Genomic DNA, 27,199 nt, shown 5'->3' with positions numbered 1-27,199 from the left:
CTCGTCGATATACCGCCTCATATAATCAAACTCTGCTTTTCCAGTCTGCGTTTCGGCGTTAGTATGTTGTTAGTGTATTGTGCCCAGGCATCAATTTCATTCTCTTCAAATCACCATACCGAGATAAGGTATCTAATATGTGTCTGTTAAATAATCAGCTAAGCCATCAATCAAGGCCCAAAAGTAACCTACCAAGTCCGTAACGCTTTTATTCCGCTCGAACTCCTGGCGCGCGAACTGTTTAAGTTCATTTCTGGTGGTCGACGGCGGAATTCCTGATACATCAGTAAAATAGCAAGCATAATGTAACTGAAATAAGGACGCACTATTCACTTGGCGCACTATTTCACGCCATAGTTGAAGAGCCCGTTGGCGCTGAACAAACTACATATAATTAGTTTTGAGCTTCGTTGAAGGAGTAGTCGCGGACATGTTCCAAGTCCAATGCTGGCTTTCTCAGCCGAGACGCCCGGGGTGTAGCTGTAAAAAGGAGCGTTGTTACACGCATGAGGATTGGATCCCGGAGACTCGAAGGGCACCCCTTCAGCAACGTGGGTGGAAATCTTGTTGACTGATTCCTCCCAGGTAAACAAATGGATGTTCTCGAAGCCCAGGAGAGGAGGCTTGGCGTAGGTTTATGTAGTTAACTAGTTAGTTAGTTAGTTAACTAACTAATTAGCTGGTCAACTATAACCATACTACCACCAACACGCGTCGACGCGCAGTGCTGTCTCTGAAGAGCACATTCGGCTGGTGCTGTTTGTATTTTTCACGAAGGACGACTTGGCGTGAACATACGAGTATTTTTGAAAGACCTCGACATACGCGGGTTGTATCATTCCAGTGGCGTCAATGGCAGTGGCACACGACAGTGACATCATTCGAAGGATTCCGGAAGGATCCCCACGAAAGCGCAAGCGAGGATACCAAGAGATTGCCTTTTTTCGGACTTTGAGGGATGCTGTTAGCCAAAAGAAGTCAGTCAGAGAGATGGAAGCTACTTCTTCGAGCAAAAGTGTGTACCCACGTTGTCTAGATTACATACGATTGCGCGCGTGATAATAATATCTAGCCCTAGGACGTCGGACTACCAAGAAACCCCGTCTTGTCGAGACAGTGAATTCCCTACCATTGAACGAATTCATTGATCGCTATGTTCCGCCCTGTACAATACATACTCAACCTGCTCAGGATAATGGAGACGACAACCAAGAAAAAAAACAAATGCCCCGAATCAATAGTGATGATTCTCAAGGCTATTCGATCCAAATACACACGTCGTCAACAATTCCCAAAACTCATTTTGACGCATGCTTTTCCCTGATCAAGCTTACAAGCGCAGAAACATATAAGAGTTCACGTAATGGATGGTCTCCAGCAAAAAAGAAGGCGGAGATGAAGCTTCCAGATATGCGCTATCTGCTTCTGATGCGTAAACCAAACGGATCAAATAATTTGAAGGAGCATATGGCGCCATTAGGAGATGATGATTTAGGCGGTTTCCTCTCCTTTATGACAACATACGAGGATGGATTACCTGTTTTATATTGTTATGAGATTCATGTGGCTCCGAAATTGCAGCGTAAGGGGGTAGGAAACAAGATGATGCGCATATATGAGAATATCGGAAGAAATATCGGATTAGAGAAAGCTATGTTAACCGTTTACAAATCAAACATACATGGCTTGCGGTTTTACGAACGACTCGGCTTTGTCGAAGATGAGTCTTCTCCAAGGCCGATGATGCTGAGGAATGGTCATGCAATGAACTTTGATTACATGATATTGTCCAAATCCCTGAAGGGTATGGACGAGTCGCAGGATATTCAAAGTGATAGGAAGAATGCTTCAAATAACGTATAGGAAGTCTAGATCTGCCCAGCTATTTTACCTTTCATTTCTGGCCTCTCCTTTTCCCATTCATCTCTCAGCACAGCGAACAGGGAATCCGTGACAATTATTGACAAGCCCAAACTCCAAACAAGCGTGATTGCATAGAAAAAGTTTGCATTTCCTGAGCCGGCATAAATCCACAGATGATGGAATATGGGTCCTAAAAGACTTGCATAGAATAATGCAGATACAGCGAAAAAAGTGTATCGCATAACTTTAAGAACTTGTTAGTAAATCAAATGATGTAAAAGGATCGAATGACTTACGAGGAAAAACATGTCGGTACAAGGGTAAGAACGCAAAATATATAGAAACATCGGAAATGCTGGGGTATGGCTTAAATATGGCGAATATCCCAAAGAGCGAAGTGATGACAAATAACGGCTGGCGGCGAATACGTATTGTCAGTCCGCCAACGTATGCAGCTAGGTGTAACCAGAAGACTCCTAAAAAGAACTCCCGGAACGGGTCAAATATTTCGATGAGGAAATACCACCAGAGCCCAACATTTGGCGTCAGATCTGGAACAAGAAGCTGCACGCCATACGTTGCGGGAATGAAACTCCACGATCGGCCCACAATATGGTATGAAACATATAAGAGAGTCACAATGCTGCCGGCCAGGATTAGAAACTGTCGCAGGATAAACGTCAGAATTCCCCTTTTGGATGTTCCGTTAACGAAGTATCGGTCATAAGAAAGTAGAACAATAGGTGGGAAGAGCAGAGCTGGATAGAGAGACATATAAGAGGCCAATCCCAATGCGATCATAGAGTTGAAGCTACTACCAGCAATCGCATTTGACACTGATAATATGATGGCGGAATTGGTGAAGATGTTCGATGATCGGCCAAGACATGAAGCAATTGTGAACGGGTTGAAAAGATAGCTGGAATTCACGTTAGTGAAATTTCAAGGCATTAGTCCCAGATGTCACCCCACCTAGCAGCGATAGCTGTGCCATCCCATCGTATATTTTTTCGCGGAGAAGTGTATAACCTTGACACAACTGCCTCTCCGGAGTTGGAAATACTGCTTAAGGCATTGGCGTTTAAAAGATCAAAGAATATGTACACCAGCCCAGTGATTAATTGGTGTTCATAAGCTTCTGACAATAGCGAAAGGATTGGGAGTAGAATTGGGGCCTATTTATTATTCCCTGTAAGCTCCGCTGTAGCAAATAGCAAGCTCGTGGTTGGTGTCTACCTGGTGGAAAACGCCGCCGTCGTAAGGAGATACATCGCGATTGTAAAGAAAAAGGCCCTCTTGCACTATATTAGATCGCAAATTAGTATCTATTCTGCGCACTTGGGGGGGCTTTCCCTGGCTTACACCTCTTGAAGCTGCTCACAGGAGTCGAAACTTCAACTCGACGGGTGAGGAGATTAGGAAGGCCAGGGAACACGAGGATTAGGAGCAGTCGGAGAACAAAGGCACCTCCGAAGACCCAAATCTTTCTCCTATCGACGGGCATTCTTCGGTCTCTGCCGCATCGGATTGTGAAAGTGGCCGCCCAGTACCCGTTCCACCTCACTAACTTTACGGTCAAACAAACAGGACAAACATTTTGATGATGTAATCAAATATCGGTTGGTTAGCAGAGCGCAGCGCAAATCTGTGACTAGATGGAGTGTCGAAGCTCTTAAAAGTTCTCAAAATGGATCCCCATGCTACGCGGCCCTACATTCCATTTGCAATGCCAAAATAAGCTGAGAAGTCCGCTATATGGTAGCTTCTTGAGCTTAATATCGTCCTAACTACGAAGTAGTTAACTATTGCTTTGTCAGCAGGATAGCCCAAAATTTTTTCTGCATTTCCTTACCATCCCATAGCCAGCTTCTCAACTAGAAGAATTCCCACCTCATTGCCTTGTGATCCTTGTCGCCATGGCCAAAATCAAGAAAAAGGGTACCGAATTCTCATGTCTGTACTCTCGGTATTCACAACTAATTCAATCACAGGAACGTCTGGCGCCGCAAAGAATTATATTACCAGAACCCAAGCCGTGCGCAAACTGCAGGTCTCGCTCCCAGACTTTCGTCGACTTTGTATTTTTAAAGGTAGATATGATGTACTGCTGCTGAATGCTTTGAGTTTCACTGACCTTTTGGCTTTTAAGGCATTTATCCCCGTGAGCCGCGAAGCAAAAAAAAGGCGTCGAAAACCTCCACGCCTAGCACTACATTTTACTACACTAGGGATATACAATATTTACTACACGAGCCTTTACTCCGCAAGTTTAGAGAACAGAAATCCCTTTCCAAAAAAATTGCAAAGTCCTTAGGTCGTGGCGATGTTCGCGACGCGGCTCGGATAGAGAAGAACAATACTCCGAAAATCTCCCTCGACCACATTATTAAAGAAAGATACCCGACTTTTATCGATGCTCTCCGCGACCTGGACGATGCTTTGTCGCTGCTATTTTTATTTGCTAACCTACCATCAACGACTAATGTGCCCCCGAAAACCATCGCCTTATGCCAACGACTCTGCCATGAATTCCAACACTATCTGATTACCTCTCACTCCCTTAGAAAATCCTTCCTATCGATAAAAGGCATTTACTACCAGGCCACTATTCAGGGGCAGGATATTTTGTGGCTAGTTCCTTATCGCTTCGTTCAAAAGGTCTCAGGGGATATTGATTACAGAATCATGGCAACTTTCGTGGACTTCTACACTACACTCTTAGGGTTTGTTAACTTCCGCCTTTATACATCAATTGGCCTTGTCTATCCGCCAAAGTTTGACGCCAGAAGTGACGAGCATGGCGCAGAACTAGCCGCTTTTACGTTGGAAGGCAGGAAAATCGGAGATCAACTAAAGGCTATTGAACCCGATATACAAACCAACGGGACATCATTGCAAGACAACCCCACGCTAAACGATATCCAGTCAAAAGTCAACACAATTCTCCAGAATACCAACTTGGACGACAAGCGGGACACAGAAATAGTGGAGCAGAAGCAAACTGAGCTCGACGCATTTGATAGATTTGAAATTACAGCGCCAGAGGCAGATAGCCTTCCGCAACCTCAGATGAGCGGGAATGAAAGTGGCTCGTTATTCACTCCTTTGACATTCTTCATTTCCAGAGAAGCACCCAGGGCGCCGCTAGAGTTTTTATTGCGTGCTTTTGGGTGTAAAAGAATCGGCTGGGATGCCGTTTTAGGCGAAGGTGCCTTCACTCATGATGAAAGAGACCCTCGGATAACACACCAAATTGTAGATCGCCCACCCCTTGCGGAGAGTTCACTTCCACCACTGCCACAGAACCCTGAAAATGGGACGGAAGCGACGATAAGAGTACGACCAGGAACTAAAATACCTGGCCGAACGTACGTTCAACCACAGTGGGTATGGGATTGCGTTAATGATGGAAAGATTTTGCGCCCTGACATTTATGCCCCTGGTGCTACACTGCCGCCTCACCTTAGCCCGTGGGTCAAACCATCCAAAGGAGAGTACGATCCTCGGTTGAGCTTAGCGGAACAAGAAGATGAAGGTGAAGCTCAAAGAGCAGCCGAGGATGACCAGGATGAGGAAGAGAGTGAGGATCAGGATGTCAAGTCTATAGTCACGAAAGGCCCTCAAAGCCAATCGGTCGATGGCTCGGAAGAAGGATCCATTGACGGCGGGATGGAGATAGATATTCCCGGCTCAGACGACGAAGAGGATGAGGAAGAGGAAGAAGAGGAAGATACTTTCGAAAACTCCGGCGATATTGACGGAATGGTCAGCGATCAATCCGCGTCTGAGGATGAGGACGAAGTGGCACGAAACCAGCACCAAAAGGAGCTTGAAGCTGAAGCTGCGGGTCTTCCCTTCGCGGGAGCTCATGAAGTCGATGAAAATTCGTCGAAACTGCCAAAGAAAAAGCCCTTCAATCAAAAACATGCTATCAAGAAAAAGAAGGAGGAGGAGGAGCTCGAGCGCCAAAAGATGATGATGAGCCGGAAAAAGCGCAAACTTCTTGACAAGATGCTATACTCCAACAAAAAGAAAGATGAACAATCTGAAAAGTTACGAAGAAAACGAAGAAAGATCGAACAGGGGAAGAAGGAGTAGAGCTGGTTCTTCTTTGACCTTTTCTATTATGACGCCTAGGTGTGGGATAGTTCACGTGTACTCATGCTAGAGCAGCTTTTTAGGCGTTTAAAATATTTTAAAAGTATAATTTATCATTTTCCTTCAAATTATGCTTGTCTTCACAACTCAACAGTCGGCAAACGGAGTACGGAGTAGAGTGTCGACCTAACGAATGGTGCGCCAATTTTTGCTGTCACGTGCGTGTCTTCAAAGTAGTTAGATATATTTCTCCAAGCTCAGGACTCACTGTACGAGTAGAATCACCAATGATCCCTGGGCTGCTCCGTACAACAACATGATACAAGCGTCATCGAGTACTGAGCCAAAAAAGGTGGACTACACCTCAGATAAAATCGAACCTCATCTACCTCACTTACTTGATGACCCAGACGACTTGAGCTATGAAGAAAGTGGCAGCGACGCCATTGTTCAGACTCTCAGGGAAGCAGAGTCCGAAGATGCTAGCGATGCATCTTCCTTCTACGAGGGAAGCCCAGAAAGGCCAAACAGATTCAAAGGATCTAGGAGAGCCTGGTTTGCATTAACGACAAGAGAGAGGCAAGAAGCCACAGCTCTCGAAACTATTCAATCACAGGACCTATCCATCCATCTTTTCAATGCATTTTCACTGAAACAGCGAGCAGGCCATATAAAGGAGATAAGGGCTAGCGGTAATTGGGATAATTTCGCCAGGGATAATGGGTTCCGAGAGGATTTATTATCTACATTTGCGCCCGCTAAAACCTGGACTGCATGGCCTGAGAGGGCGATTTATGTCCCACGGCCAGACGAAATGTTAGCAAAGGCTGATGATGAATACTGGACTATCCGGCAGGCCCCAGATGCTAGACCTAGCGCGGACCTCGAAGAGCACATCATGGCGATGATGTTGAAATCAGCTAAAGAAAGATTTCAATCTCGCAAATTTTCACCTTCTCGGTCCCTGGAAGGGACTCCTGACACTCTATCTGAATTAGAGTCACTGGTATCCCACAAACGAGAAGACGATGGAATAGATGATATCGAGGGGGGGTGCTACCTTCGCCCTGTGGTGCAAGCAGACGACGATCAAGCGAGGCGACTCCTTCGCCCTGAGGCCCGCCATGTCATTAGCAAACTTGACGAATTACTGTTGAGTCTTTACAAGAGTCGTGAAACTTACCTCACAGCAGCTGATCTTGCGAGCTGCGAAGGAAATGGAGATGAGATGACGCGACACGGGAGGAGATGCAAGAGGGGAAGCCAGTCGAAAACGACGTCTGGTACTACTACTCCCCAGGGTACCTCGTCTCCCTATAGCAACACGATAGATGAACTAGCCGAGAATGCTGCAGACGTTCCACAAGCCCGAAAACGACGAAAACGCGCCGCACCGCGTAGGGCGAGACTGGGCCTGCGAGACTGGAGCGATATTCTGGGTGTTGCGTCCATGATCGGATGGCCAAAGGCTGCCGTGATGAGGACTGCCCGGCGGTGCGCAGATCTTTTCAAGGAAGATATGTTATTTCGGACTTTCAATGAAGGGAATCTTCAGCTTGAAATAGATAATAGTGGCTCACCCTCTTGGGCGTTTGTCGAACATGAAGAACACAATGACAATGGCAAGCATGCATCTCCTGACTGTATTGGAAAGCATAAAGAAATGCCATTTGTCTGCCCAGTAGAGGAGTGCAGACGGCATCGCTTTGGGTTTTCGAGGAAGTGGAATTTAGATCAACACATTCAAAACAAGCATCCTCAGGTCCCAATTGATTCTAGACCTAGAAGAAAGCGTCGGAGAATATCTAGAGAACTCTCTGCACAATATATTCCAGTATGAATTTGAAACCCGACCCAGCTCGGGCGGGCGAAAAATGAATTTGAGGAACATTCTACGGAGTATGCTGCTGCATACGAATTAGGATATGTTCTTTCCACTAGAACAATACCTAAAATACAAGATCCCAAAACGCCTTTTTTAAACTGCTACACCCCCAGTGCATTCTAATTAATATAGTATAATCCTTATGTTCTCATTGAATTTGTTATGGAAATCTCGGTTCGCTGAAAAATTCGTCTGTCACTTGGATCGATCTCCTCGGAGTCAACGATGGGCTCCGAGCTCTCTGTTCTATGGATGATCGAATTTCTCCCTCGTTTGATGGATGCCATATATAGATTCTCTTCATCATGTCTAGTCCAACATATCGTATTGTCAGTCAGCGTTAAGTTTTCTTTAGCCGCTCCACAGGATTTAAGATGGGACGCAAGGACAGAACGTTTCCCGGAACAATAGTCTTCAGTGCGACGAGCGGAAAAGACTTTAGGAAAGAAAAGAGAAAGTGGCTGCCGGATCATAGGCATGCAGGCGCAGACAATCCCAGTGTTCACTTCAATAACACTCCAGATCGCAAGGGGAGCTGGTATCCCTTTACTTATAGTTAGAAAGTTATTAAAAGGAAGCCTTCACGTGGTGTACAAACATAATGGGTCCTTTTCTTTATCTGATCCGGCAACAGTTGTGACTCGGATAATACTGGTGGCACAAACACTAGAGTTCTGCAGTTAGCACGTCAATCTCTGAAGTAATATATCTAGAAAGAGGTGAGCATACAATGTGCCAAGGGAAAATATGAAAAGCAATGCTACCTTATCCCTCAACTCTAGCTGAAGGTGAAGGATTTGATGTATTGGGAGAATTAAGATTAAAATGTCGGTAACAATGTTGCATACAGAAAACACCATTCGCCAAACATCTGTTTTAAGGCACGTGTGGGGAATAGAACGATCCCAAAAGGACGTCACTGGAGAGCATTGCCAGATTGTTGGAGGTGTAAAGGTAATAGCAGAAGCAATGGAAAACGCCATGAGCGAATAGCATTGCCAGCGAAAGGTTCTTGATACATAAAATGTTCTCAAGTAAAGGAGCAGAATAGCGACCTTAGTAACGGAAAGAGTGATTTTGTATATTATTTGAACAGTCATCATCCACTGTGCTCTTGATCAGTACGTATCCTTGGATGTATCAAGTAAGGAAAGAATAGCGAATTTATATGTCAACCTTCAGTGCTTCAATTCTGTCTTCTAGTGCAACATCCCAAGTGTGTCTGCCAAATCCATGCTCAACAGCTAAGCATGTGATAGGACCAGAGTTAGTCCAAGTTCAATATCCGCTTCAAGACAAGACGCACCCATAATATTCGTAGTAGAGAATACTACCGACAGAAGCTAAATTGTTGTCAGCCATGTCACCCATATATTGGATTCCGGCCGCTCTCTAACCTGTGCTGCAACGATTGTCCAGTCATCTGCCCGAATAGCGCTCCTGAAATACCTTCCAACCAAACGCATTGATACCATAAATCCAGAAACGATAACCATAGCTATCGATATGGCAAATAGTATTTTTTCCCTATGGGTTCCAGAAAGTGCAGAAACAGGTGAGTCCATTATTCCGGGTCTTAGGAGCCGTAAAAAGGAGCTATACAGCGTTCCTTGTCATAAGCAGTGACAAGGGCGTGGTCATTGTCCTCAGCGCAGCACCTCTAGGGAAACTGTCCAGCCCTATTCGATCTGTCGCATGGCACCTTTTTGTAGCCCATCCCTTCTAGCTGGTTCAAGGTGTGGTGGACAACACGCTCGCCACCATGGTGAAGGCGTATTTTGATTCTGATGGGTGTAAGCTAGCTGGTAGATTACAACAAAAGCAACACCAAGACCACCTCGAATGGGGAATTTGAGTGGTATAATTGGCTTCCATTGAGCGCCATGTAAGCTAGCTTGAGTTTAAGAAAAATAAGGCCAGGGTTAGCCGAGCTTTTGAGCCTAATTTTGGAACAGCCGTCAAGCAGCTCTCCCGATTTCTAGGTCTCAAACACAATAATGAATTGGCAAAACAAGATTCCCAAGTTGAGGAGTTGGAAACTTCTCTGGACCAAAGGCTGTTGGCAATGGCTGAAGACCACATCCAAACTTTTCGGGGGGCACTGGGTCTTGACCGCGACGATCAGAACGGTTTGTCTTCTTCCTTATCGGGCACCTAAGATAGGAGTTTAAAAGAGAGCATTAAGTTTGTCAAAGAGCAAGGTGGCCTTGTGTCCAGGCTGTTAGAAGTACATGCGTATATGGAGTACCAACATACACTACTCCGGAAACCAGAGACTATACTCCGTACTGGGTGCCTGCAATCACCAGTTTGGGACAGGATCAAGGTCCAGCTGGCCGCTGAAGGGTCGAGATTGAACTTTAAGGGGGAGGCGGCGTCTGGGACAGCCACTCGCATCGAGACAGGCAAAAGCTGAGTCAAACCTTGAAGACTGCTTGGGGGGTTCAGAAACGAGCGTTTCATCAGCGCCGCTACTCGGTACCGCTCTTCATTGGCAATGCAGGCCTCCATACGCTAAACCTAGTGGCATCGATTCCACCAAACCTGATAAGAGCTAGATCTCGAACCGAAGCGGCAGCGCCGGACACATCGCCATCACAGGGGCATCACTCTCAAGGCTGTCGAGCGGGTCCGGAAATCCCGGATTATTATCACTCCACGTCCCGATATCGGCAACGGATCAACGTCTCTCCGACCGAAATGCCGACCCCGATATATCGCGCCGACGCGCCGAAGCGTCACGGCCACTCTCGCCGGCAGTACGGTGCGTGCGGTATATAAGTTCTAGTAGTACACGCCCTGGTTGTGAAGCTGAGACATGACCTATACAGCTTATTTGGCCCTTAATTATCACCCAGCCATTCAGATAAGGCCGCTACTAGTACTCCCGACTGTTCCTTATTCGCATCCGAAATACTAGCTTCCCCGCATTCTTCAATCCGTCCGATCCGATATCCTTGCAACTCTGAGCATCTCATGATGGAGAAGCTCGCCCGCCCCTTCCTCCAGCAATTCTCCTATTATCGTCCAAAATACACATTAACAGCCGTTGCCCTCTACGGAAGGCGGCGATACACAATGCACACAGTTCCGCCTGTGAGTCACATCTGCCGTTCGTTGTTAGGGCCCTGCTAGACTCTACCAGCTCCCTTTTCATTGCAGACGAGACTGATTTACTTGAATCCTAACTTAGCTCAAAGATCGCTCCTTGCTCATCGGCAAGTGTTACGTGAATGGAGAATGGGTTGACGCGAGAAGTGGAGAAACCTTTGAGGTTCATGGTACAGACAATTAATTCCGAATTTTACCGGCAACAGAGAATAAGGAATTTGGCCTGCTAATGCAAATTTGTTCGGCCCTGTTGAATAGACCCTTCGACGGGCAAGCTCATCGGAACATGCCCCGAATTCACTGCTGAGGACACACAGAAAGCCATTGACGCGGCAGTCGCAGCATTTCCCTCGTTCCGCAAGACCTTGGCCAGAGATCGAGCTCGTATGCTGCGAAAGTGGTATCAATTGATGATGGACAACGCTGAAGATTTGGCGACCCTGATTACATGGGAAAACGGGAAGCCATATGCAGACGCAAAGGGTGAGGCAGCTTATGCTGCCAACTTCTTCGAGTGGTTCAGCGAAGAGGCTCCCCGCATCTATGGAGATACTATTCCATCTTCGGTGCCAGGAAACAGGATTATAACTCTAAAGGAGCCCGTGGGCGTATGTGGATTCATCACACCGTGGAATTTCCCTGCGGCCATGGTTACTAGGAAAATTGGGCCAGCATTAGCAGCTGGATGTACCGTTGTGTCCAAGTCTCCGGGTGAGACACCCTTCACAGCAAACGCTATCGCAGAATTAGCGCATCGCGCCGGTATTCCCAAGGGAGTTGTCAACTTTGTAACGTCTTTGAAGAACACTCCGGATATTGGTCGATGCTTAACCACCAGCCCTGAGATTCGCAAGGTCTCCTTCACCGGGTCTACCGGCGTGGGGAAACTACTCATGAAACAATCTGCGGACACTGTGAAGAAGCTCTCCTTTGAACTAGGCGGAAATGCCCCATTTATTGTGTTTGATGACTGCCCTGATCTTGACGCCGCCGTTGCCGGAGCCATCGCTTCCAAATTCCGCAGCTCTGGACAAACCTGCGTTTGTGCTAATCGCATCTATATCCAAAAAGGTGTGTATGATGAGTTTGCGGCTAAATTCGCTGAGAAAGTGAAAGGTTTCAAACTCGGCCATGGGTTTGACGAAGGTGTCACACACGGCCCTGTGATTCACTCACGCGCAATCGACAAAGTCACTCAGCATGTTTGTGATGCAGAATCAAAGGGCGCAAAGATCATCATAGGCGGCAAGGCAGCTAGTGTATTTGGCCCGAACTTTTTCGAGCCTACAGTTATGACCGGTATGACCAGGGACATGTTACTTGCAACCGAGGAGACTTTTGGGCCAGTTGCGGGGCTTTTTTCGTTCGACTCTGAGAAAGAAGTTATTGAGCTGGCCAACAAGGCCGAAGTGGGATTGGCTGCGTACTTTTTCAGTAAGGATGTCCGACGAGTATATCGAATCGCTGAAGCTCTTGAGGTGGGCATGGTTGGCGTGAATACGGGAATCATCAGCGATCCTGCAGCACCGTAAGTTCACCTCGGTCATTATTCTTGAGCTGGTTGTTTCAGCTGACGCACACCCCTAGATTTGGTGGAGTGAAAGAGAGCGGATTTGGCCGTGAAGGCAGTAAATACGGTATTGATGAAGTCCTCACCGTCAAGACAATCACTTTGGGTGGTATGGGAGCGGAGCTTCAGGGGTGAGTCCCTGAAATGTAACAGCTCATAGAAATATATTTGTACAAAAGCCACAAAAGCCACGGGTTACATAACTAGCATCAAAAGGTTTCGGGGCAATGAGATTTCCCCGTCATTTCAGTCTCGAAGCTCAGCCATTTAGTAGAGGACAGCTTTTGAAGTGCCCAGCGTAAAAGGTACGCTGCTGTTTACTTGTAACTGTTGGTGAATGCGGATCTTAAAAGCGGGGTTAACTACACGGCCCGTATATAAATACAACTTCATCGCACCCCCTAAGGAAAGTCAAGGACTACCTAGCTAGCATTGAACCTCTTTTTACATAGTCTGCGCCTTGCTCCTAATTTTCAGCAGGTCGGGCCCCTTATATCAACTATAGCTTAAAAGCCGAAGGCCCTGCGCACTCTGAGAATCCTTCATGATGGTCTCTTCTCTGCAGACCTCACTAGATCGACCCCAGCGGGAGAAACCATCACAGGTAAAATTCATCCGCGAAGCACAAATGAGTCTGTTTGCGAACATACTTTCATGGCCGCCCCTGGCTCGAGTCACCTTCCTGGAGAGATCAAAGAATGCCATAGACGAAGGGGTTTGTCAGGACAAGGTGCGTTTCATTCCTCTTCTTATGTTAAAGGAGGCCGAAGTAGTCGATGCCGCGGAATGTGGGGTATTGTCCCTCTTATTGACATCATGCAGGTTAACTTTACGGTACTACTTGAGTCAAGCCGCTCGTTCCCGGAACAAGCATGGGAGGTGTCTATCTGGCACAACATCAATGGGAAATGGACGGAACTACCATTGCAGAAAAATACCCTAGGCCCAGCCCCTGTTCATCTCGGGCGAGCAGGAGAGAACTATCACCAGTACACATTTTCTGCCCAGATCGAGTTTCCCGAGGAAGGCAAGCATGCCTCCTTTACCGTAAAATATCGAACTGATCCTGGGTCGAAATGGCAATGGATCAATGAGCAATTTGGAACCAAGGACGGCGAAATGGTGTTTAGCCCCCGACAGACATGGCTTGATAAGTACACTGGGGGTGACGCTGTGGCTCAGATCGCCGATTTCATAGAAAATCTTGATCAGCGATTGAATGTTCAGAATCTCTTGAGTGAGGCTCCTGGTGCAGCATTGTGGAGCATTACTGGAAATATAGGGCCAGCTGTTGATGCTAAGAGCAGGCATGTGATACTACCGCTCGGTTTACCGAAGGATTTTGTCAGGAACTTTTCGCTTGTTCGTATATGGACCCCCTGGTTAGCCCCTAGGCATGGAATGGGGACTTATCGACTGACAGAAGATGCCATCCTATCCTCATTCCTACGAAAAGATGGTCTTTGTTTGGTGTTGCTGGCTATTAGCGGCCCAACGAATATTCTTACCGTGCTTCGTTCAACCGAGTCTGGAGAGGTAATTATATCTGCAAAAAACGATGATAACGAAGAATCTGAAGCAAAAGTCCTTGCATCTGCTGCGCCTTCTTTTGACGTTGCGATTGCTTCAGTAATGTATGAAGCAAGAAAGTGCATGAGAAGCTCTTCTATGTCATTACCTCATTTGTTCGGAGAGAAAGAAAGGCCAGAGCCTCCAGCAGGCGAAGAAAATGATGATGTGAACGCCCAATGGATGTCAAGCTGGTATGATGGCTTAGCATATTGCACTTGGAATTCTCTAGGTCAGAACCTTACCGAGGAGAAAATCCTTCTCGCACTAGAAACCCTGAAAGCGAATGATATTAACGTCGTGAACTTGATTATTGATGATAACTGGCAGTCTTTGGATAATAAAGGTCAATCTCAGTTCAAAAGAGGTTGGACAAGATTTGAGGCAAATGAGGATGGGTTCCCTAAGGGGTTGAGACATACTATCGACACGATAAGAAATAAGCATAAAAATATTAAACACATTGCTGTATGGCACGCCCTCATGGGATACTGGGGTGGGATATCGCCCAGTGGAGAGATTGCAAAGAGATACAAGACAAAACTGGTCAGAAAGGTAGAACGAGTTGCGGGTGGGACCATGCTTGCTATTGACCCAGATGATATTTATCGTTTTTACAACGATTTATATTCGTTTTTGTTGGCTGCCGGAGTTGACTCCGTGAAGACAGATGCTCAATTTTTTCTTGATGCCTTAGATGACGCAACCGATAGGGCACGATTTACAAAGGCCTACCAAGATGCGTGGTCAATTTCCACCTTGAGGTACTTTCAAGCAAAGGCAATTTCTTGCATGTCCCAAGCTCCTCAGATAATCTTCCATTCGCAGCTGCCTACCACAAAACCTCGCATTTTGTTACGGAATTCTGATGACTTTTTCCCTGACATTCCCAGCTCGCACCCGTGGCATATATTCTGTAATGCACACAATTCATTGCTAACTCGATTCCTTAATGTTGTGCCAGACTGGGACATGTTTCAAACTCACCACCCCTACGCCTCATTTCATGGAGCAGCAAGATGCGTGTCTGGAGGTCCTATCTATATCACTGACGAACCTGGGAAGCATGACCTTGGCCTAGTTAATCAAATGAGCGCTCCATCTGTCAATGGTGCCACTGTCATTCTCCGACCTAGCGTCCTAGGCGCGACAGGGGATGTTTATCATAATTATCATGAAGGGCAGATTTTGAAAGTAGGAACTTACACAGGCCGCGCTGAGACTGGAAGCGGTATTCTCGGTCTATTCAACATAGCAAGCGAAGAGAAGTTTTCTCTAGTTTCGATTTTCGACTTTCCGGGAATAACTTCTGGCTCCAAATATGTTATTCGTGCCCATTCGACTGGGAATATGACTATGGGAGTATGCGACCAGAATTTTCTTCTTTCTATTTCTCTTGAGCAGCGAGGCTGGGAGATTCTTACGGTATACCCCGTTCAATCCTTTTGTTTAGGCGGCCGTGGTGGTACAGAAAAGACCTTAGAAGAGACTCATGTTGCAGTGCTTGGTCTCCTTGGAAAAATGACTGGCGCAGCTGCTATCATTGAATATGAAGTGACTGACCTGGAAGATGGTCGACTGCGCTTAGTAGTGACACTCAAAGCGCTCGGGGAGCTAGGGATTTTTATTTCGAATATTGGGGCGAAAACCGTTGATGATAATTTTATGGTATTGCTTTCAGGCAGGGCGGTTCCAGCTGAAACCGTTGCAATAAAAGACTTTGGTTCAAGCAAAGTACTTTCAATAGATGTGCTGGCGGCGTGGAGGAAATTGAAGTTGCAGCCTGGGTGGAGTAATGAGGTTGCCCTGCAAATTTTTATGAAATAAAACTAGGCCACTGCATTCAAGATTTAAAATTTCCGCAGGACGGAGTATACTAATATTTGTTAATAGGTATTCTCCTTATACAATGACCAATTTTTGCAATATAGATCACGGAGTCCATGGCATAAGAACTCAAAAGACTAAAGGCGAAGGGAAGGAGTCATGAGCTTATAGCATGACGCAAGAGATTTGGCAAGAAAGAAAGTAAATATCAATAGCTCGGAAGTTGCTTATTGTCACAGGCGTAAAGTTATTACGAGAAAGGGAAAACACCTATTAATGCTGGGCCAGTATAAAGTGAGAGACACTAAAAGCATACATGCAAGCACTCATATCAAGCATGGCTCCAAAAATACCAAACGCCCGAGATCCAGATACGCCTTTACCTCGCCTATACCAATACTGTGGCTGTTGGAAATCAAGGATAAGGTGTCGTAACGGTGTGGTCAATTGTAAGCTTTATGGAAAGGTCAGCAGCATTTGCCTTGCTTCCGTTGGGAAGAGCCCTCCGGCTCGTTATGTTCTCGTTCATCGTGTAAAGCCAAAGCTGGTGGAAAACCCAGCCAGCTGCGTCGTTTGTCTACATTACTATCCGCCCCAGAACCATCTGCTGACGCTGATGGGAGCTCTCTTCCCTGGATAGTTCTCCGTCGTGCAGTATCAACGTCCACTTTCTTGTTTCTTTGCTCGACAAGTTTTCGGGCAATTACACGAAAAACTTCCTCAATGCCTTCCCCATCTTTGGCGCTTATCTCGTGGCAGCAATCCCAACCAATGTCCTGGCCCCAGAAACCACTGTTACGTTTGCTTTCAGGGCCATGACTGTTAGGCGCTGTGGTAGCTGAAACCCCCAGCATTCCCATTCCAGAACTCGGCGGAGGTGTTGATGCCTGAGAAGGGTATAGTTGCTCTGCCACATAGGCTATCGTTTTCTCGAATGGGACTTTTCGTTTGTTCGGGTCATCAGCAACAATGTCGGATTTCGTCCCCACAACATGAATTATTATCGAGCTATCATCCCCAAGGTTCTCCTTTAACTCCCCCAGCCATCCGGTCATTTCTTTGAAGCTCTCTTCATTCGTAATATCATAGCAAAGGAGACCAGCATTTGCCCCACGATAGTACAAACGGGATATGCTCCTGAAACGTTCTTGCCCTGCGGTATCCCAAATTTGCAGTCTCACAACAGTATCGGAGGTGGAGTCCAGGACGCGCTTTGTGACAAACGATGCGCCGACTGTGGATACGGTGGCGGCAGGATTGAAGGAGTTTTTGACATACCGTTGGACGAGGGACGTTTTTCCAACACCTGCAGGGAGCAAACACCAGATATAGCTGTCAGGCTTTTATGTAAATAAGGAGGGAGGAAACAGTAGCTTACCTTGAGCACCAAGAACCACGATCTTAGCCTCCAGGCTATTACTCATAACTACAGTGAGGCTAAATACTGGCTATGATACGTCTAAGTTAAGCACGGGGAAGGCTCATGTCGCGGTGAACTCAAGAAATTTGAATCAAACTGTCTCGGGAAGCGGTTAGCCGGGCGTGTCAATCTGTGCAACGATGGCTGAAGATCCTATGTTCGAATTTCCACTGAAGACGGGTTTTGTGCTCGGGATCTTGGAAGCAAGAGAGAATATGCGAGAGGAAGTTCAGCGTCCTTTCAGGAGCGGGTGACTCAGGACAGGACAAAGCAATCGAGTCACGCGTCAGGGAACACAGCCTTCTTCACTGCTGAAATGACAGGCTCACATAGCAGAAACGGGTCTGCATGCTGACATGACTTGGGTTCCCGTCAGTTCGTCACTGCTGAAATGCTCAAGCAAGTCACGCCCAACGGATCAGCGGCTCGCGTCACGGCGTGTTTGCCCTGTATACTCCGTTCGCGCTGTGTACGGAGTACGAGAGAACGAACTGGCTGGGCCTGCTTGGCATTCGGCTCGGATTAATGTATACCCAAAGATGTGCCAAGCCATAATTTTTGGCCGTCCAGAGTTGTGACATCAAGCTGTTTACGCGGTAGCATGGCCGGAGTGAAGCTCCCTGCCGCCATGCGCTCTCAATTTCAAAGCTCCCGTTGGCTTTGCCTGCCGACGATGTGCCCAGCTTGCCGAAGGAAACCTCGAGTGTTTTCCACAACGTCGCTTCCGACATACAGAGCCCCAAACTGGCGCGTTGCTTTACCTAGTGCCTGGATTGTTCAACGGCGACATATTACACAGCAACATTTGCGCCGAATTGCAGCGGCCAAAGAACAATGGGATATGTGGGCGAAGCAGATCGAGGCTGGCGAAAGGCAGAGCTTTCTGTCGCTGTTGGAAGATCGAGGTCTAATAAACTCGGTTGTTGGGTTGGTTTGAATCTGCCCTTTCTTTGACTCTAACCGATGTTCTCTAAGGATTCTAAAAGATCCTGGCTAATGCAAACCCTGATACAGTGACCGAGATGTTTTGGAAAAGCTAATAACGAAAAAGCGGGTTGGTTTTTATGCTGGTGTAGACCCTACTGCGCCATCGTTGCATATTGGCCATATGCTCCCATTTATGATTCTGGGATGGGCATACGTTCATGGAATGAAGGCAGTTTGGCTTGTAAGTGCATCTGCATATTTCGACTCATAATCTCTATTCATGCTTTGTTCACAGCTTGAATTTTTGATCTAGCTCGGTGCAACAACATCAAAAATCGGCGACCCGACAGGTCGGGTGGAAGCCAGGCGATTAATGAAAAGTGCCCTTCGGAAGGCAAATATAGCCAATATTCATCTCCAGCTTAAAAAGCTTGGGGCATCATTTGAAAAATATGGCGCGAAGTACGGCTACCAATATGAATGGGCATGGCGCCGAGTTCTCGCAAATAACAGCACCTGGTGGAATAAATCTTCATTTGGAGATGTTATAACAGAACTTGGCTCGAACGTAAGGCTGGGACCTATGCTCGGACGGGATAAGTATATTGCCGATTACCATTTGCTTCTGTCATTGTGCTCACAGTAATTTAGCGTCAAGTCTCGATTGGAATCAGGCCATGGCATGTCATTGGCCGAGTTCTGCTACCCAATAATGCAAGCTTGGGATTTCTTGTATCTATTCAAACACGATGTTCAAATTCAGGTTGGAGGATCCGACCAGTACGGAAATATTCTATTTGGAATAGATGCTATCAAAGGAGCATTGAAGCACGATCCAAAATTTGGACCAAAGCTGTGTGATGATCCCGACATGGAGTCTCCCATAGGTATCACGACCCCGCTACTTACAACTCCATCGGGTGAGAAAATCGGGAAGTCGATGGGGAATGCAACTTGGCTTGATAAAGACATGACTTCTTGTTTTGATTTATATCAGGTGAGCGGACTTTGCTGAAAGTACTGCATAATGCCGTTTGCTAACAAGTATCTAGCACTTTGTTCGAACCCCTGATGAGACTGTTGAGAAAATGCTGAAGATGTTCACATTTATTCCAATTGATGAGATTAAAAGCATTATGAGGCAGCATAATATGGATGTCACGAAGCGGGTAGCACAACACAAACTTGCAATGGAATTTGTCGAACTTATTCATGGACACCCTGAAGCCATTGCAGCTGCGAAACAGCATCATATGGTCTTTGCATCCGCCTCCTCGACAGATACCTCGGGCCCGGAATCTGAATCTGCGTCTGGAGAAGATGAAAATTACAAGCCCGGGCCGCATAGAATGTTTCAAATGCCGTCACCACACCTGACCCTCCCACGATCCCTCATTGTAAACCAATTTTTCCATAAAGTGTTGTGGTCTGCAGGCATGGTTGCTTCTAAAGCGGAGGGTTTTAGGCTGATCGCAAGCAAAGGAGTTCATGTCGGTAGTATGGCTGACGCAAAACAAACTATGGGAGATTTCATTTCCTACACTCCGATATTGACTTGGCCCACTGGAATTACCGAGAAATTCATCATTGATAACTCTTTGATGATCTTGAGAATCGGTAAGTGGAATATTAAAATAATCAAAATAGTTCCAGATGAAGAATATGAGAAGATGGGCCTGGATGCACCGGGCTGGAAAGACAATGAGACAAGGGAGGAGCGCCAAGAAGATAATAAAATGTATAAAGCGCGTCAGAAAATAAAGGGTCGCAGAGTCAAGCTGCCGCCAATTGCTCAGGCTCCTGAAGTCGAAATTCGGTCATGGAAGCCTGGGCAAGAAGAGCCAGTGCTGAGTGGAAACAAAGAAGGTGACGCTGGACAGCACTCGTGAACAACCCTTGGGTTTTCTGGATCATATATGTACTATTATCGTTAGATTGTCTGCTCATAGTTGGCGTTTTAATTTAATACTCTGTATGTAACTACACTATACTTACTTATTTATCTGCTTTCTCCAACAATCGAATCTAGAATGAGCAAGCCTTGCTAGTGGTAGTTCACCAACTCATTACGGAGCAGCTTGTTATCTTATCTGATCCGTCTCACGCGTTCAACGCGCGCTAGTTAAATTGACGTCGCGCTTCACGAATCACGTCTTCTTCAACCCCCTGGAAGAATCTTTTATTTAAGCTGGAAATGGGCCATTGACTCGCCCCATCATTTTATGCTGGCTTAAATAGAAGAGCCCAAAACCAGCAATTCTTATTATCCTACTCTTTCGCGATGAAGAGCCAGAAGTCCATCCTGGGCTTCTTCCAGTCCAAATCGTCACCCTCCACTCTGCCAACTGCTCAACGTGCCAGTGCTGTCAAACAAGAGCTAGTCTCATCACCAACCCGAGCATCCTCTGCAAAACTATCACGAAGCTTTGCATCTGCCAATACGAAGTCAACGCAGTCGCCCGATGCAAGACAGTGCCAGCCTCCTCATTTGACACCTGCTCCTAGCAGCGATGCTATAGAACCAGGGTCTGACGATCTTAACACACGGAAGACTACAATAGAAAGGTCGAAGGAAAGTTTTAAGACCGTGGACGCTAGCTTGCCCTCTCCTGCTACGTCTGCTAACGACCGTGACGGAGAGCAGACTGAGAAAGATACGCGAGATTCGATTACCCCAAGCCGACGCGTATGTCTTCCATCTTTTCCCAGTTATTTTCCGTCTTACTAATTATCTTCACTTTAGGCTAAGAAACCAGTGAGCTATTTAGAATCAGATGATGACATTATCGTGGACTCTAGAATAAGGCGCCAGGGCCGCCCTCAGCCAACCAAAAAAAGAAAGAGTCTTCCAGTGACAGATAACGAGGATGAATTTCAACTCGATGATAATGCAGAGTTTTTTGATGATGGTGAGACGCCGTACAAATATCCGGATAAAGCAAAGGCTAATTTTACAAGATATGGACGACTTTATTGTTGCCGACGACTCTGAGGACGATGTAAGGCCGACGAAAAAAGTTAAAAGATCCTCCAAGATCCAATGCGCTAAACAGTCTCATGTTGCTTCTATCCAAAACGAGGGTATGAATCCAGCGATGGCTGAATCAGCCTCAGGAACCGCGCTGAAATGGACATATGATCCGAACAATAAGGGACCCCATCAACGCCAAAAGATCCCGGCACAATCCTCATCAAAATCTGAGAAGAAAAAATTAAAAGCTCATATGACAGAGCCGGAGAAGCGGTATCCATGGCTTGCGAATGTCCTAGACATGGATAAAAATGCCCCCGGCCACCCCGACTACGATCCTCGAACACTATACATTCCGCCTCTGGCATGGACCAAATTCTCCCCTTTTGAAAAACAATACTGGGAAATCAAGCAAAAATTTTGGGACACTGTTGTATTCTTCAAAAAGGGGAAGTTTTACGAGCTGTATGAAAACGACGCCACCATCGGCCACCAGCTGTTTGACCTTAAACTCACCGATAGAGTTAATATGCGGATGGTGGGAGTTCCAGAAATGAGCTTAGAACACTGGGCAAATCAGTTCGTTGCCAAAGGATATAAGATTGCCCGCGTCGACCAATCGGAATCCGCTCTTGGTAAAGAGATGCGGGAAAGAGACGATAAAAAGAAAGGCGATAAGATTATCAAACGAGAATTGAGCTGCGTCCTTACTGCTGGTACACTTGTCGACGGCTCTATGCTTCAAGACGATATGTCGACATACTGCACCGCTATCAAGGAAGCCCTTATTGATGATCTCCCGGCCTTTGGGGTAACGTTTGTGGATACGGCAACAGGCCAATTTTTCCTAACTGAGTTTGTTGATGACATCGATATGACCAAGTTTGAAACCCTAGTCGCTCAAACCAGACCCCAAGAGCTCTTGCTAGAGAAATCATACATGTCACCAAAAGCTCTTCGAATTTTAAAGAATAATACAAATCCTACAACAATCTGGAACTACTTGAAACCAGGAAAAGAATTTTGGAACGCAGATATGACTCGCAGGGAGCTTGATGCAAGCAAGTATTTTGTCTCTGCCGATCAAGACGATGTTGAAGCATGGCCAGCCGTCCTACGAGAGGCCAAAGACAAAGATCTTGTGATATCTTCATTTGGTGCTTTAATGCAATATTTACGAATGCTTAAGATAGAGCGGGATCTCATCACCATCGGCAATTTCACCTGGTACGACCCGATCAGGAAGACATCGAGCCTTGTTCTGGATGGACAGACCTTAATCAACCTTGAAGTATTTGCAAATTCCTATGATGGAGGCCCCGAGGGAACATTGTTTCGGCTTCTTAATCGATGCATCACGCCGTTCGGGAAGAGACTGTTTAAGCAATGGGTTTGTCACCCACTCATGGATTCCGATAGGATCAACGCCCGGCTTGATGCTGTCGATGCGTTGAACGCAGACGATAACGTACGAGAACAATTTTCATCGCAGTTATCTAAATTGCCAGACCTTGAACGACTCATTTCTCGCGTCCATGCAGGAGGATGTAAATGCCAAGATTTTGTACGTGTGCTCGAAGGGTTTGAACAAATTGACTACACTGTCAGCCTTCTTAAACAAACCGGTAGTGGTGAGGGCATCATTGGGCAGCTTATCTCTTCTATGCCGAATTTAGATGGCTTATTACAATACTGGAAAACGGCATTCGACCGAACAAAGGCGAAGGAGAGTGGTGTACTTGTGCCAGAGCCGGGAGTAGAAGAAGATTTCGATATTTCAACGGAGCGTGTTCAAAAGATAGAGCATGATCTTGAACAGCTGTTGAAAAGGGTACGACGCGAACTAAACTGCTCCGCAATTGTGTACCGGGACAACGGCAAGGAAATATACCAACTCGAGATTCCTATCAAAGTGAAAAATATCCCAAAGGGATGGGATCAGATGTCCGCAACGAAGCAAGTCAAGAGATACTACTTCCCTGAACTTCGGACCCTGATTAGAAAGCTTCAAGAGGCACAAGAAATTCACAGCCAGACTTCAAAGGAGGTTATGGGCCGTTTTTGTGGTCGTTTCGATGAAAACTATTTAACATGGCTTTCCGCAATCAAGATAATCGCGCAGCTTGACTGTTTGATCAGCTTAGCAAAGGCGTCTGCAGCTATAGGATACCCTAGCTGCCGCCCGCATTTTATTCATAAAGAGCGTAGCGTTCTTGAATTCCAGGAGCTTCGTCACCCTTGCATGCTATCTAGTGTGAGTGATTTTATCCCTAATAATATCAAGCTCGGCGGGGAATGCTCCAGCATCAATCTTCTTACGGGAGCCAACGCAGCCGGAAAGTCAACTGTGCTGAGGATGGTAAGTTCAGGGTTCGCGGCCTTTCCATGCGTAGTAAGACTATACTAATAAACTATTAGACTTGTACTGCGGTGATTATGGCTCAGATTGGATGCTATGTACCTTGTGAATCCGCAACACTTACCCCCGTCGATCGCATTATGTCTAGACTTGGGGCGAACGATAATATTTTCGGCGCCCAGTCGACATTCTTTGTTGAATTGTCAGAGACCAAGAAGATCTTATCGGAAGCGACACCTCGATCCCTCGTCATTTTAGACGAACTGGGCCGTGGCACAAGTTCTTACGATGGAGTGGCCGTCGCCCAAGCAGTACTTCATCATATTGCAACACATATAGGGGCAATGGGTTTCTTCGCGACGCACTACCATTCCCTTGCCGCTGAATTTGAAGGACACCCAGAGATTTCCCCGCGCCGCATGCAAATCCATGTCGACGACGAAGATAGACGGGTCACGTTCTTATACAAATTGGAAGCTGGAGTCGCAGAAGGAAGTTTTGGGATGCATTGTGCCTCTATGTGTGGCATTCCAAACAAAGTCGTTGAGAGAGCAGAGGTCGCAGCGAAGGAGTGGGAGCACACCAGTCGACTCAAGGAAAGCGTCGAGAAGAAAAAAGGGAGCGGATTGCTTGGGTTGGGCTGGTGGAGTGATGTCGCATGGATTCTTAAAGATGATGCTTCACAAACTGCCAACCAAGAGTTCCAGGAGAGAGGCATCGACGTTCTCCTAAAAGCAATTGAGAATATGTGAGGTTCATATCTGACTATTTTTTGAAAGATTCATATATCCTTCATCTGAGCTGTGATATGTCGGATATATCCTCTCTCTATGATCGGTGGGCCGTGGATTGTAAAAACTAGATATATACTACCTAGTGCCTGGCATTGTATGTAAATACATATCGTCATTTGTAAGAAACAGCTTTAGATCCATAGATATAGACATCTGTTTTTCACAATATTAGCCTTTGAATCAGCGTGTGTGACCGGATGACTTGACCTCAGATCACGCCAAGCTTCTTCCAAACAACCTCATCATACCCATCCATACACTCGACATACTCTTTTCCGGCCTTAAGCCAACCTTTGATTCCTCCTTCAAGCACCAGGCTCGTCATGCAGGTCGAGTCATTCTCGGCGATATAATCAGCAAACCACCCCCCAGCGCGGGTTCCACGACCCTGCGATGAACCTATGAGAATATGTCAGTAATTATCTGTCAAGAAAACTAAAAACAATTGCTGTCTCACCACAGTAAAAAACAACCTTCTTAACATTTGCCTTTTTAAAAATGGCATATAATGTTGGTAGTGAGGGGTGTAGGCTCTGTGCTGGAAGGTTTATCGAGCCTAATATCGTACCTCCCTGGGTAGCATGGGAAGTTAGTAAAGCTATTTCTTTATAAATACCGCATGCAATGGTTTGACGACGGCTACGCCTACGGGGCTATCAGAAGTGGAATAATTTCTACCTCATGGTCCGCTCGTCGCAGGTCAACCAGCACATATTCCGCGTCGTCTGACTGGTGGCGGAGCCATTGGAGCACTTCTTCGCGGGTGACGATGTCTGCTTTTCGTGTTGGAGCTGGAAACGCCGCATGCCAGGGAGCTTCCTGTGTTTGCGAAGCTGTGGTAGCCATGGTTTTGCCAGTGGTGGTTGGAGGTGGGGTGTGAATCAACAGACGAGGGGTAGTTAGAGATTAAATTAGCGCTGCTGGGGCGAGGCAGGCTCTGCCTACTTGGAATTGGATAATAAATATAGAATTCAACTTCATTTCGGACAGACAAACTCAATGAATTGAAGAAATTGTTCTTTCAGCTACAGTTATGAAATCGTTAGGCTATGAGGAGTTAGTCTTCCAATACATACAGGCAAAACATGGACTTCCAAAAGCAAATGCCCGAAAATCTCCCAACTAATACCAAAGGGCAAAAGGTACCTCTTAGGCAGCTGAGTTCTCTGCTAGCCTTGCCCTCAGCAGTTCTCAAAACGTCTCTGTGGTGAGAGCCAAAAGAAACAACAGACAAACACCCTCAAGTCCAAGTCGAATCTACATCTAGGCATATTCTTCTTTGACATCCACTTCGTTGGTGATTTGGGAAGAGCTGTGAACGGCGCCATACACAGTGTTGTCGATAATGCCTTCACCAAAATGTCCAAGCATGGATTCATAGCCAATGCCATCTTCGAGCTTGATAGAATCGTTGCTTTTAAAATGTTAATAGGGCCGACAGCATATTGATCAGAGAATTCATGTTCTTACATCAAGTCGATCGCATTGTCAGTGACTTTGGTTTCGCTTTTGATTTTCTTGGCTGTCGCGGCGCGTCTTCCCGCAACGCGTTTTTTCACAGGCGTGCTCTCACTGGAGTCCTCGGGGGAATCAGCACCGGTAGCGAGATACGCAGCAGTTGGAACATCATCTGTAGTCTTTTTTGCTTTTGCCGTGTTTTTACGGCCAGCAGTGCGCTTGGTGACCTTCTCAGGAGCCGCAGCCTGTCGCGTTTGTAAACAAGTGATGAGTTTCAGGGGCACAAGCGTGACCACTCACCTTCTGGATGAGACTTACGCCGTCTTCGCTGTTTCTCAAGGAAACAAGCTTGCGTCGAGCCTTGTTGAACAGAACGGATGCGACAGAAGCATTCTTGAGGCCTGACATTGCTGCCAGTTTGGTGTAGTCAACCTAGACGGATAGCCAGTTAGTTTAGTTAGTTAAATTAGGTAGTTAACTATCTGGTTAAGTCTAGCTAGCGATCTAGAACAGACAAGGATTCTCCACAAAGACATAACTAACTAGGCTGCATACAGTGGCTGCAGATCCACATGCAGGACTGACAGACCGACAAAAGGCTAATACATATGTATGTATGTACCTGAGAGAGTCAAGCTACTTACTTTGATGTTGTTAAGGCCTTCAAAAGCACAAATCATGCCATTGCTAAAAATGCGCTGCTCACTTGCAGACAAAGACTCCATGATGAACGTTGATTGAAGGGATGATGAGGTCTTAATGAGAATAAAGAGTCAAGGTGTCAATGTTCGTGAGAATTATTTAAGAGCTTTTAGCCGGTAAAGTAAGAGGGAAAGATGTCCTTGAGTTGAGAGGTGATGATTTAGAGGGATGAGGAAGGAAGATGGAGGGGATGAGGACATAAGTATTATATAGTGTTGGAGGGGACGACAACACAGTGAATACTGTAACCATGCCAACACAAGAGAGAAAGAAAACCCTTCTTGCACTATTGCCAAAATTTCAGAATGTGTTCCTCTGTGAGTGTTGAAGTGAACACTTCAAAGCTTTTCAAAGCTCATGTGAACTGATAGAAGATATAACAGAATATATAGAGTAGATATGCTGGGGCCTGTAACTGAAGATGCCGCTAATTATATTTCCAAAGTAGGAGCATTTTAGATACTAAAGGGGGTATAAGATTCAAAAAAAACTCAGACAGGACTCATGTGTTTTTTGGTAGGTGGCTATTTTGCTTGACTAGAGCGAATACTTGCTCCCAGATTTCAGGGAAGAACTTAGGCGTCGATCTCGCTGGTCTATTTTTATGAGGCGCATAAAAATATACGGTTTCCCGGCCTTTCCACC

The 27,199-nt window shown here is 46.2% G+C and overlaps 12 protein-coding genes across 12 annotated transcripts; 7 read left to right on the top strand and 5 right to left on the bottom strand.

Annotated features, from left to right (window-relative positions):
• Window positions 1-852: 852 nt before the first annotated feature.
• Window positions 853-1,863, top strand: NAT4 (N alpha-acetyl-transferase; the record flags this gene model as incomplete). Its single annotated transcript, XM_049250648.1, has 2 exons — window positions 853-1,015; window positions 1,079-1,863. 2 exons carry the CDS (start codon window positions 853-855, stop codon window positions 1,861-1,863), a joined length of 948 nt encoding a protein of 315 aa, XP_049110232.1.
• Window positions 1,864-1,868: 5 nt separating this feature from the next.
• Window positions 1,869-3,367, bottom strand: LOZ57_001559 (uncharacterized protein; the record flags this gene model as incomplete). Its single annotated transcript, XM_049250647.1, has 5 exons — window positions 1,869-2,107; window positions 2,160-2,782; window positions 2,836-3,038; window positions 3,100-3,164; window positions 3,226-3,367. The coding sequence occupies 5 exons, from the start codon at window positions 3,365-3,367 to the stop codon at window positions 1,869-1,871; spliced, it is 1,272 nt and encodes a 423-aa protein (XP_049110231.1).
• A 412-nt stretch (window positions 3,368-3,779) lies between these two features.
• NOP7 (mRNA-binding ribosome synthesis protein nop7) lies at window positions 3,780-5,961 on the top strand (the record flags this gene model as incomplete). The annotated part of the gene is made up of 3 exons (XM_049250646.1): window positions 3,780-3,801; window positions 3,855-3,953; window positions 4,013-5,961. 3 exons carry the CDS (start codon window positions 3,780-3,782, stop codon window positions 5,959-5,961), a joined length of 2,070 nt encoding a protein of 689 aa, XP_049110230.1.
• A 316-nt stretch (window positions 5,962-6,277) lies between these two features.
• On the top strand, window positions 6,278-7,801 carry LOZ57_001557 (uncharacterized protein; the record flags this gene model as incomplete). The annotated part of the gene is made up of 1 exon (XM_049250645.1): window positions 6,278-7,801. The coding sequence occupies one exon, from the start codon at window positions 6,278-6,280 to the stop codon at window positions 7,799-7,801; it is 1,524 nt and encodes a 507-aa protein (XP_049110229.1).
• A 185-nt stretch (window positions 7,802-7,986) lies between these two features.
• Window positions 7,987-9,411, bottom strand: LOZ57_001556 (uncharacterized protein; the record flags this gene model as incomplete). The annotated part of the gene is made up of 6 exons (XM_049250644.1): window positions 7,987-8,390; window positions 8,445-8,512; window positions 8,576-8,952; window positions 9,023-9,090; window positions 9,153-9,189; window positions 9,244-9,411. The coding sequence occupies 6 exons, from the start codon at window positions 9,409-9,411 to the stop codon at window positions 7,987-7,989; spliced, it is 1,122 nt and encodes a 373-aa protein (XP_049110228.1).
• Window positions 9,412-9,608: 197 nt separating this feature from the next.
• On the top strand, window positions 9,609-12,662 carry UGA2 (succinate semialdehyde dehydrogenase NADP+ linked; the record flags this gene model as incomplete). Its single annotated transcript, XM_049250643.1, has 6 exons — window positions 9,609-9,639; window positions 9,802-9,975; window positions 10,893-10,942; window positions 11,040-11,127; window positions 11,216-12,485; window positions 12,545-12,662. The coding sequence occupies 6 exons, from the start codon at window positions 9,609-9,611 to the stop codon at window positions 12,660-12,662; spliced, it is 1,731 nt and encodes a 576-aa protein (XP_049110227.1).
• Window positions 12,663-13,074: 412 nt separating this feature from the next.
• On the top strand, window positions 13,075-15,923 carry LOZ57_001554 (uncharacterized protein; the record flags this gene model as incomplete). Its single annotated transcript, XM_049250642.1, has 2 exons — window positions 13,075-13,257; window positions 13,350-15,923. The coding sequence occupies 2 exons, from the start codon at window positions 13,075-13,077 to the stop codon at window positions 15,921-15,923; spliced, it is 2,757 nt and encodes a 918-aa protein (XP_049110226.1).
• Window positions 15,924-16,390: 467 nt separating this feature from the next.
• Window positions 16,391-17,347, bottom strand: LOZ57_001553 (uncharacterized protein; the record flags this gene model as incomplete). Its single annotated transcript, XM_049250641.1, has 2 exons — window positions 16,391-17,229; window positions 17,302-17,347. The coding sequence occupies 2 exons, from the start codon at window positions 17,345-17,347 to the stop codon at window positions 16,391-16,393; spliced, it is 885 nt and encodes a 294-aa protein (XP_049110225.1).
• Window positions 17,348-17,971: 624 nt separating this feature from the next.
• Window positions 17,972-20,159, top strand: MSY1 (tyrosyl-tRNA synthetase; the record flags this gene model as incomplete). Its single annotated transcript, XM_049250640.1, has 5 exons — window positions 17,972-18,270; window positions 18,358-18,511; window positions 18,584-18,870; window positions 18,922-19,267; window positions 19,323-20,159. The coding sequence occupies 5 exons, from the start codon at window positions 17,972-17,974 to the stop codon at window positions 20,157-20,159; spliced, it is 1,923 nt and encodes a 640-aa protein (XP_049110224.1).
• A 392-nt stretch (window positions 20,160-20,551) lies between these two features.
• On the top strand, window positions 20,552-24,352 carry MSH6 (DNA mismatch repair protein msh6; the record flags this gene model as incomplete). Its single annotated transcript, XM_049250639.1, has 4 exons — window positions 20,552-20,956; window positions 21,014-21,179; window positions 21,229-23,600; window positions 23,660-24,352. 4 exons carry the CDS (start codon window positions 20,552-20,554, stop codon window positions 24,350-24,352), a joined length of 3,636 nt encoding a protein of 1,211 aa, XP_049110223.1.
• A 250-nt stretch (window positions 24,353-24,602) lies between these two features.
• LOZ57_001550 (uncharacterized protein) lies at window positions 24,603-25,240 on the bottom strand (the record flags this gene model as incomplete). Its single annotated transcript, XM_049250638.1, has 3 exons — window positions 24,603-24,793; window positions 24,852-24,966; window positions 25,073-25,240. 3 exons carry the CDS (start codon window positions 25,238-25,240, stop codon window positions 24,603-24,605), a joined length of 474 nt encoding a protein of 157 aa, XP_049110222.1.
• Window positions 25,241-25,657: 417 nt separating this feature from the next.
• LOZ57_001549 (uncharacterized protein) lies at window positions 25,658-26,577 on the bottom strand (the record flags this gene model as incomplete). Its single annotated transcript, XM_049250637.1, has 4 exons — window positions 25,658-25,808; window positions 25,865-26,097; window positions 26,153-26,284; window positions 26,497-26,577. The coding sequence occupies 4 exons, from the start codon at window positions 26,575-26,577 to the stop codon at window positions 25,658-25,660; spliced, it is 597 nt and encodes a 198-aa protein (XP_049110221.1).
• Between the last annotated feature and the right edge of the window lie 622 nt (window positions 26,578-27,199).

The sequence above is a fragment of the Ophidiomyces ophidiicola genome (assembly GCF_022830035.1).
Source record: "Ophidiomyces ophidiicola strain CBS 122913 chromosome Unknown scaffold_4, whole genome shotgun sequence".
In the NCBI taxonomy this organism is placed as follows: Eukaryota; Fungi; Ascomycota; class Eurotiomycetes; order Onygenales; family Onygenaceae; genus Ophidiomyces; species Ophidiomyces ophidiicola.
The sequence above is the reverse complement of the archived record's forward strand: the minus strand, read 5'-3'. Positions and strand labels throughout refer to the sequence as shown.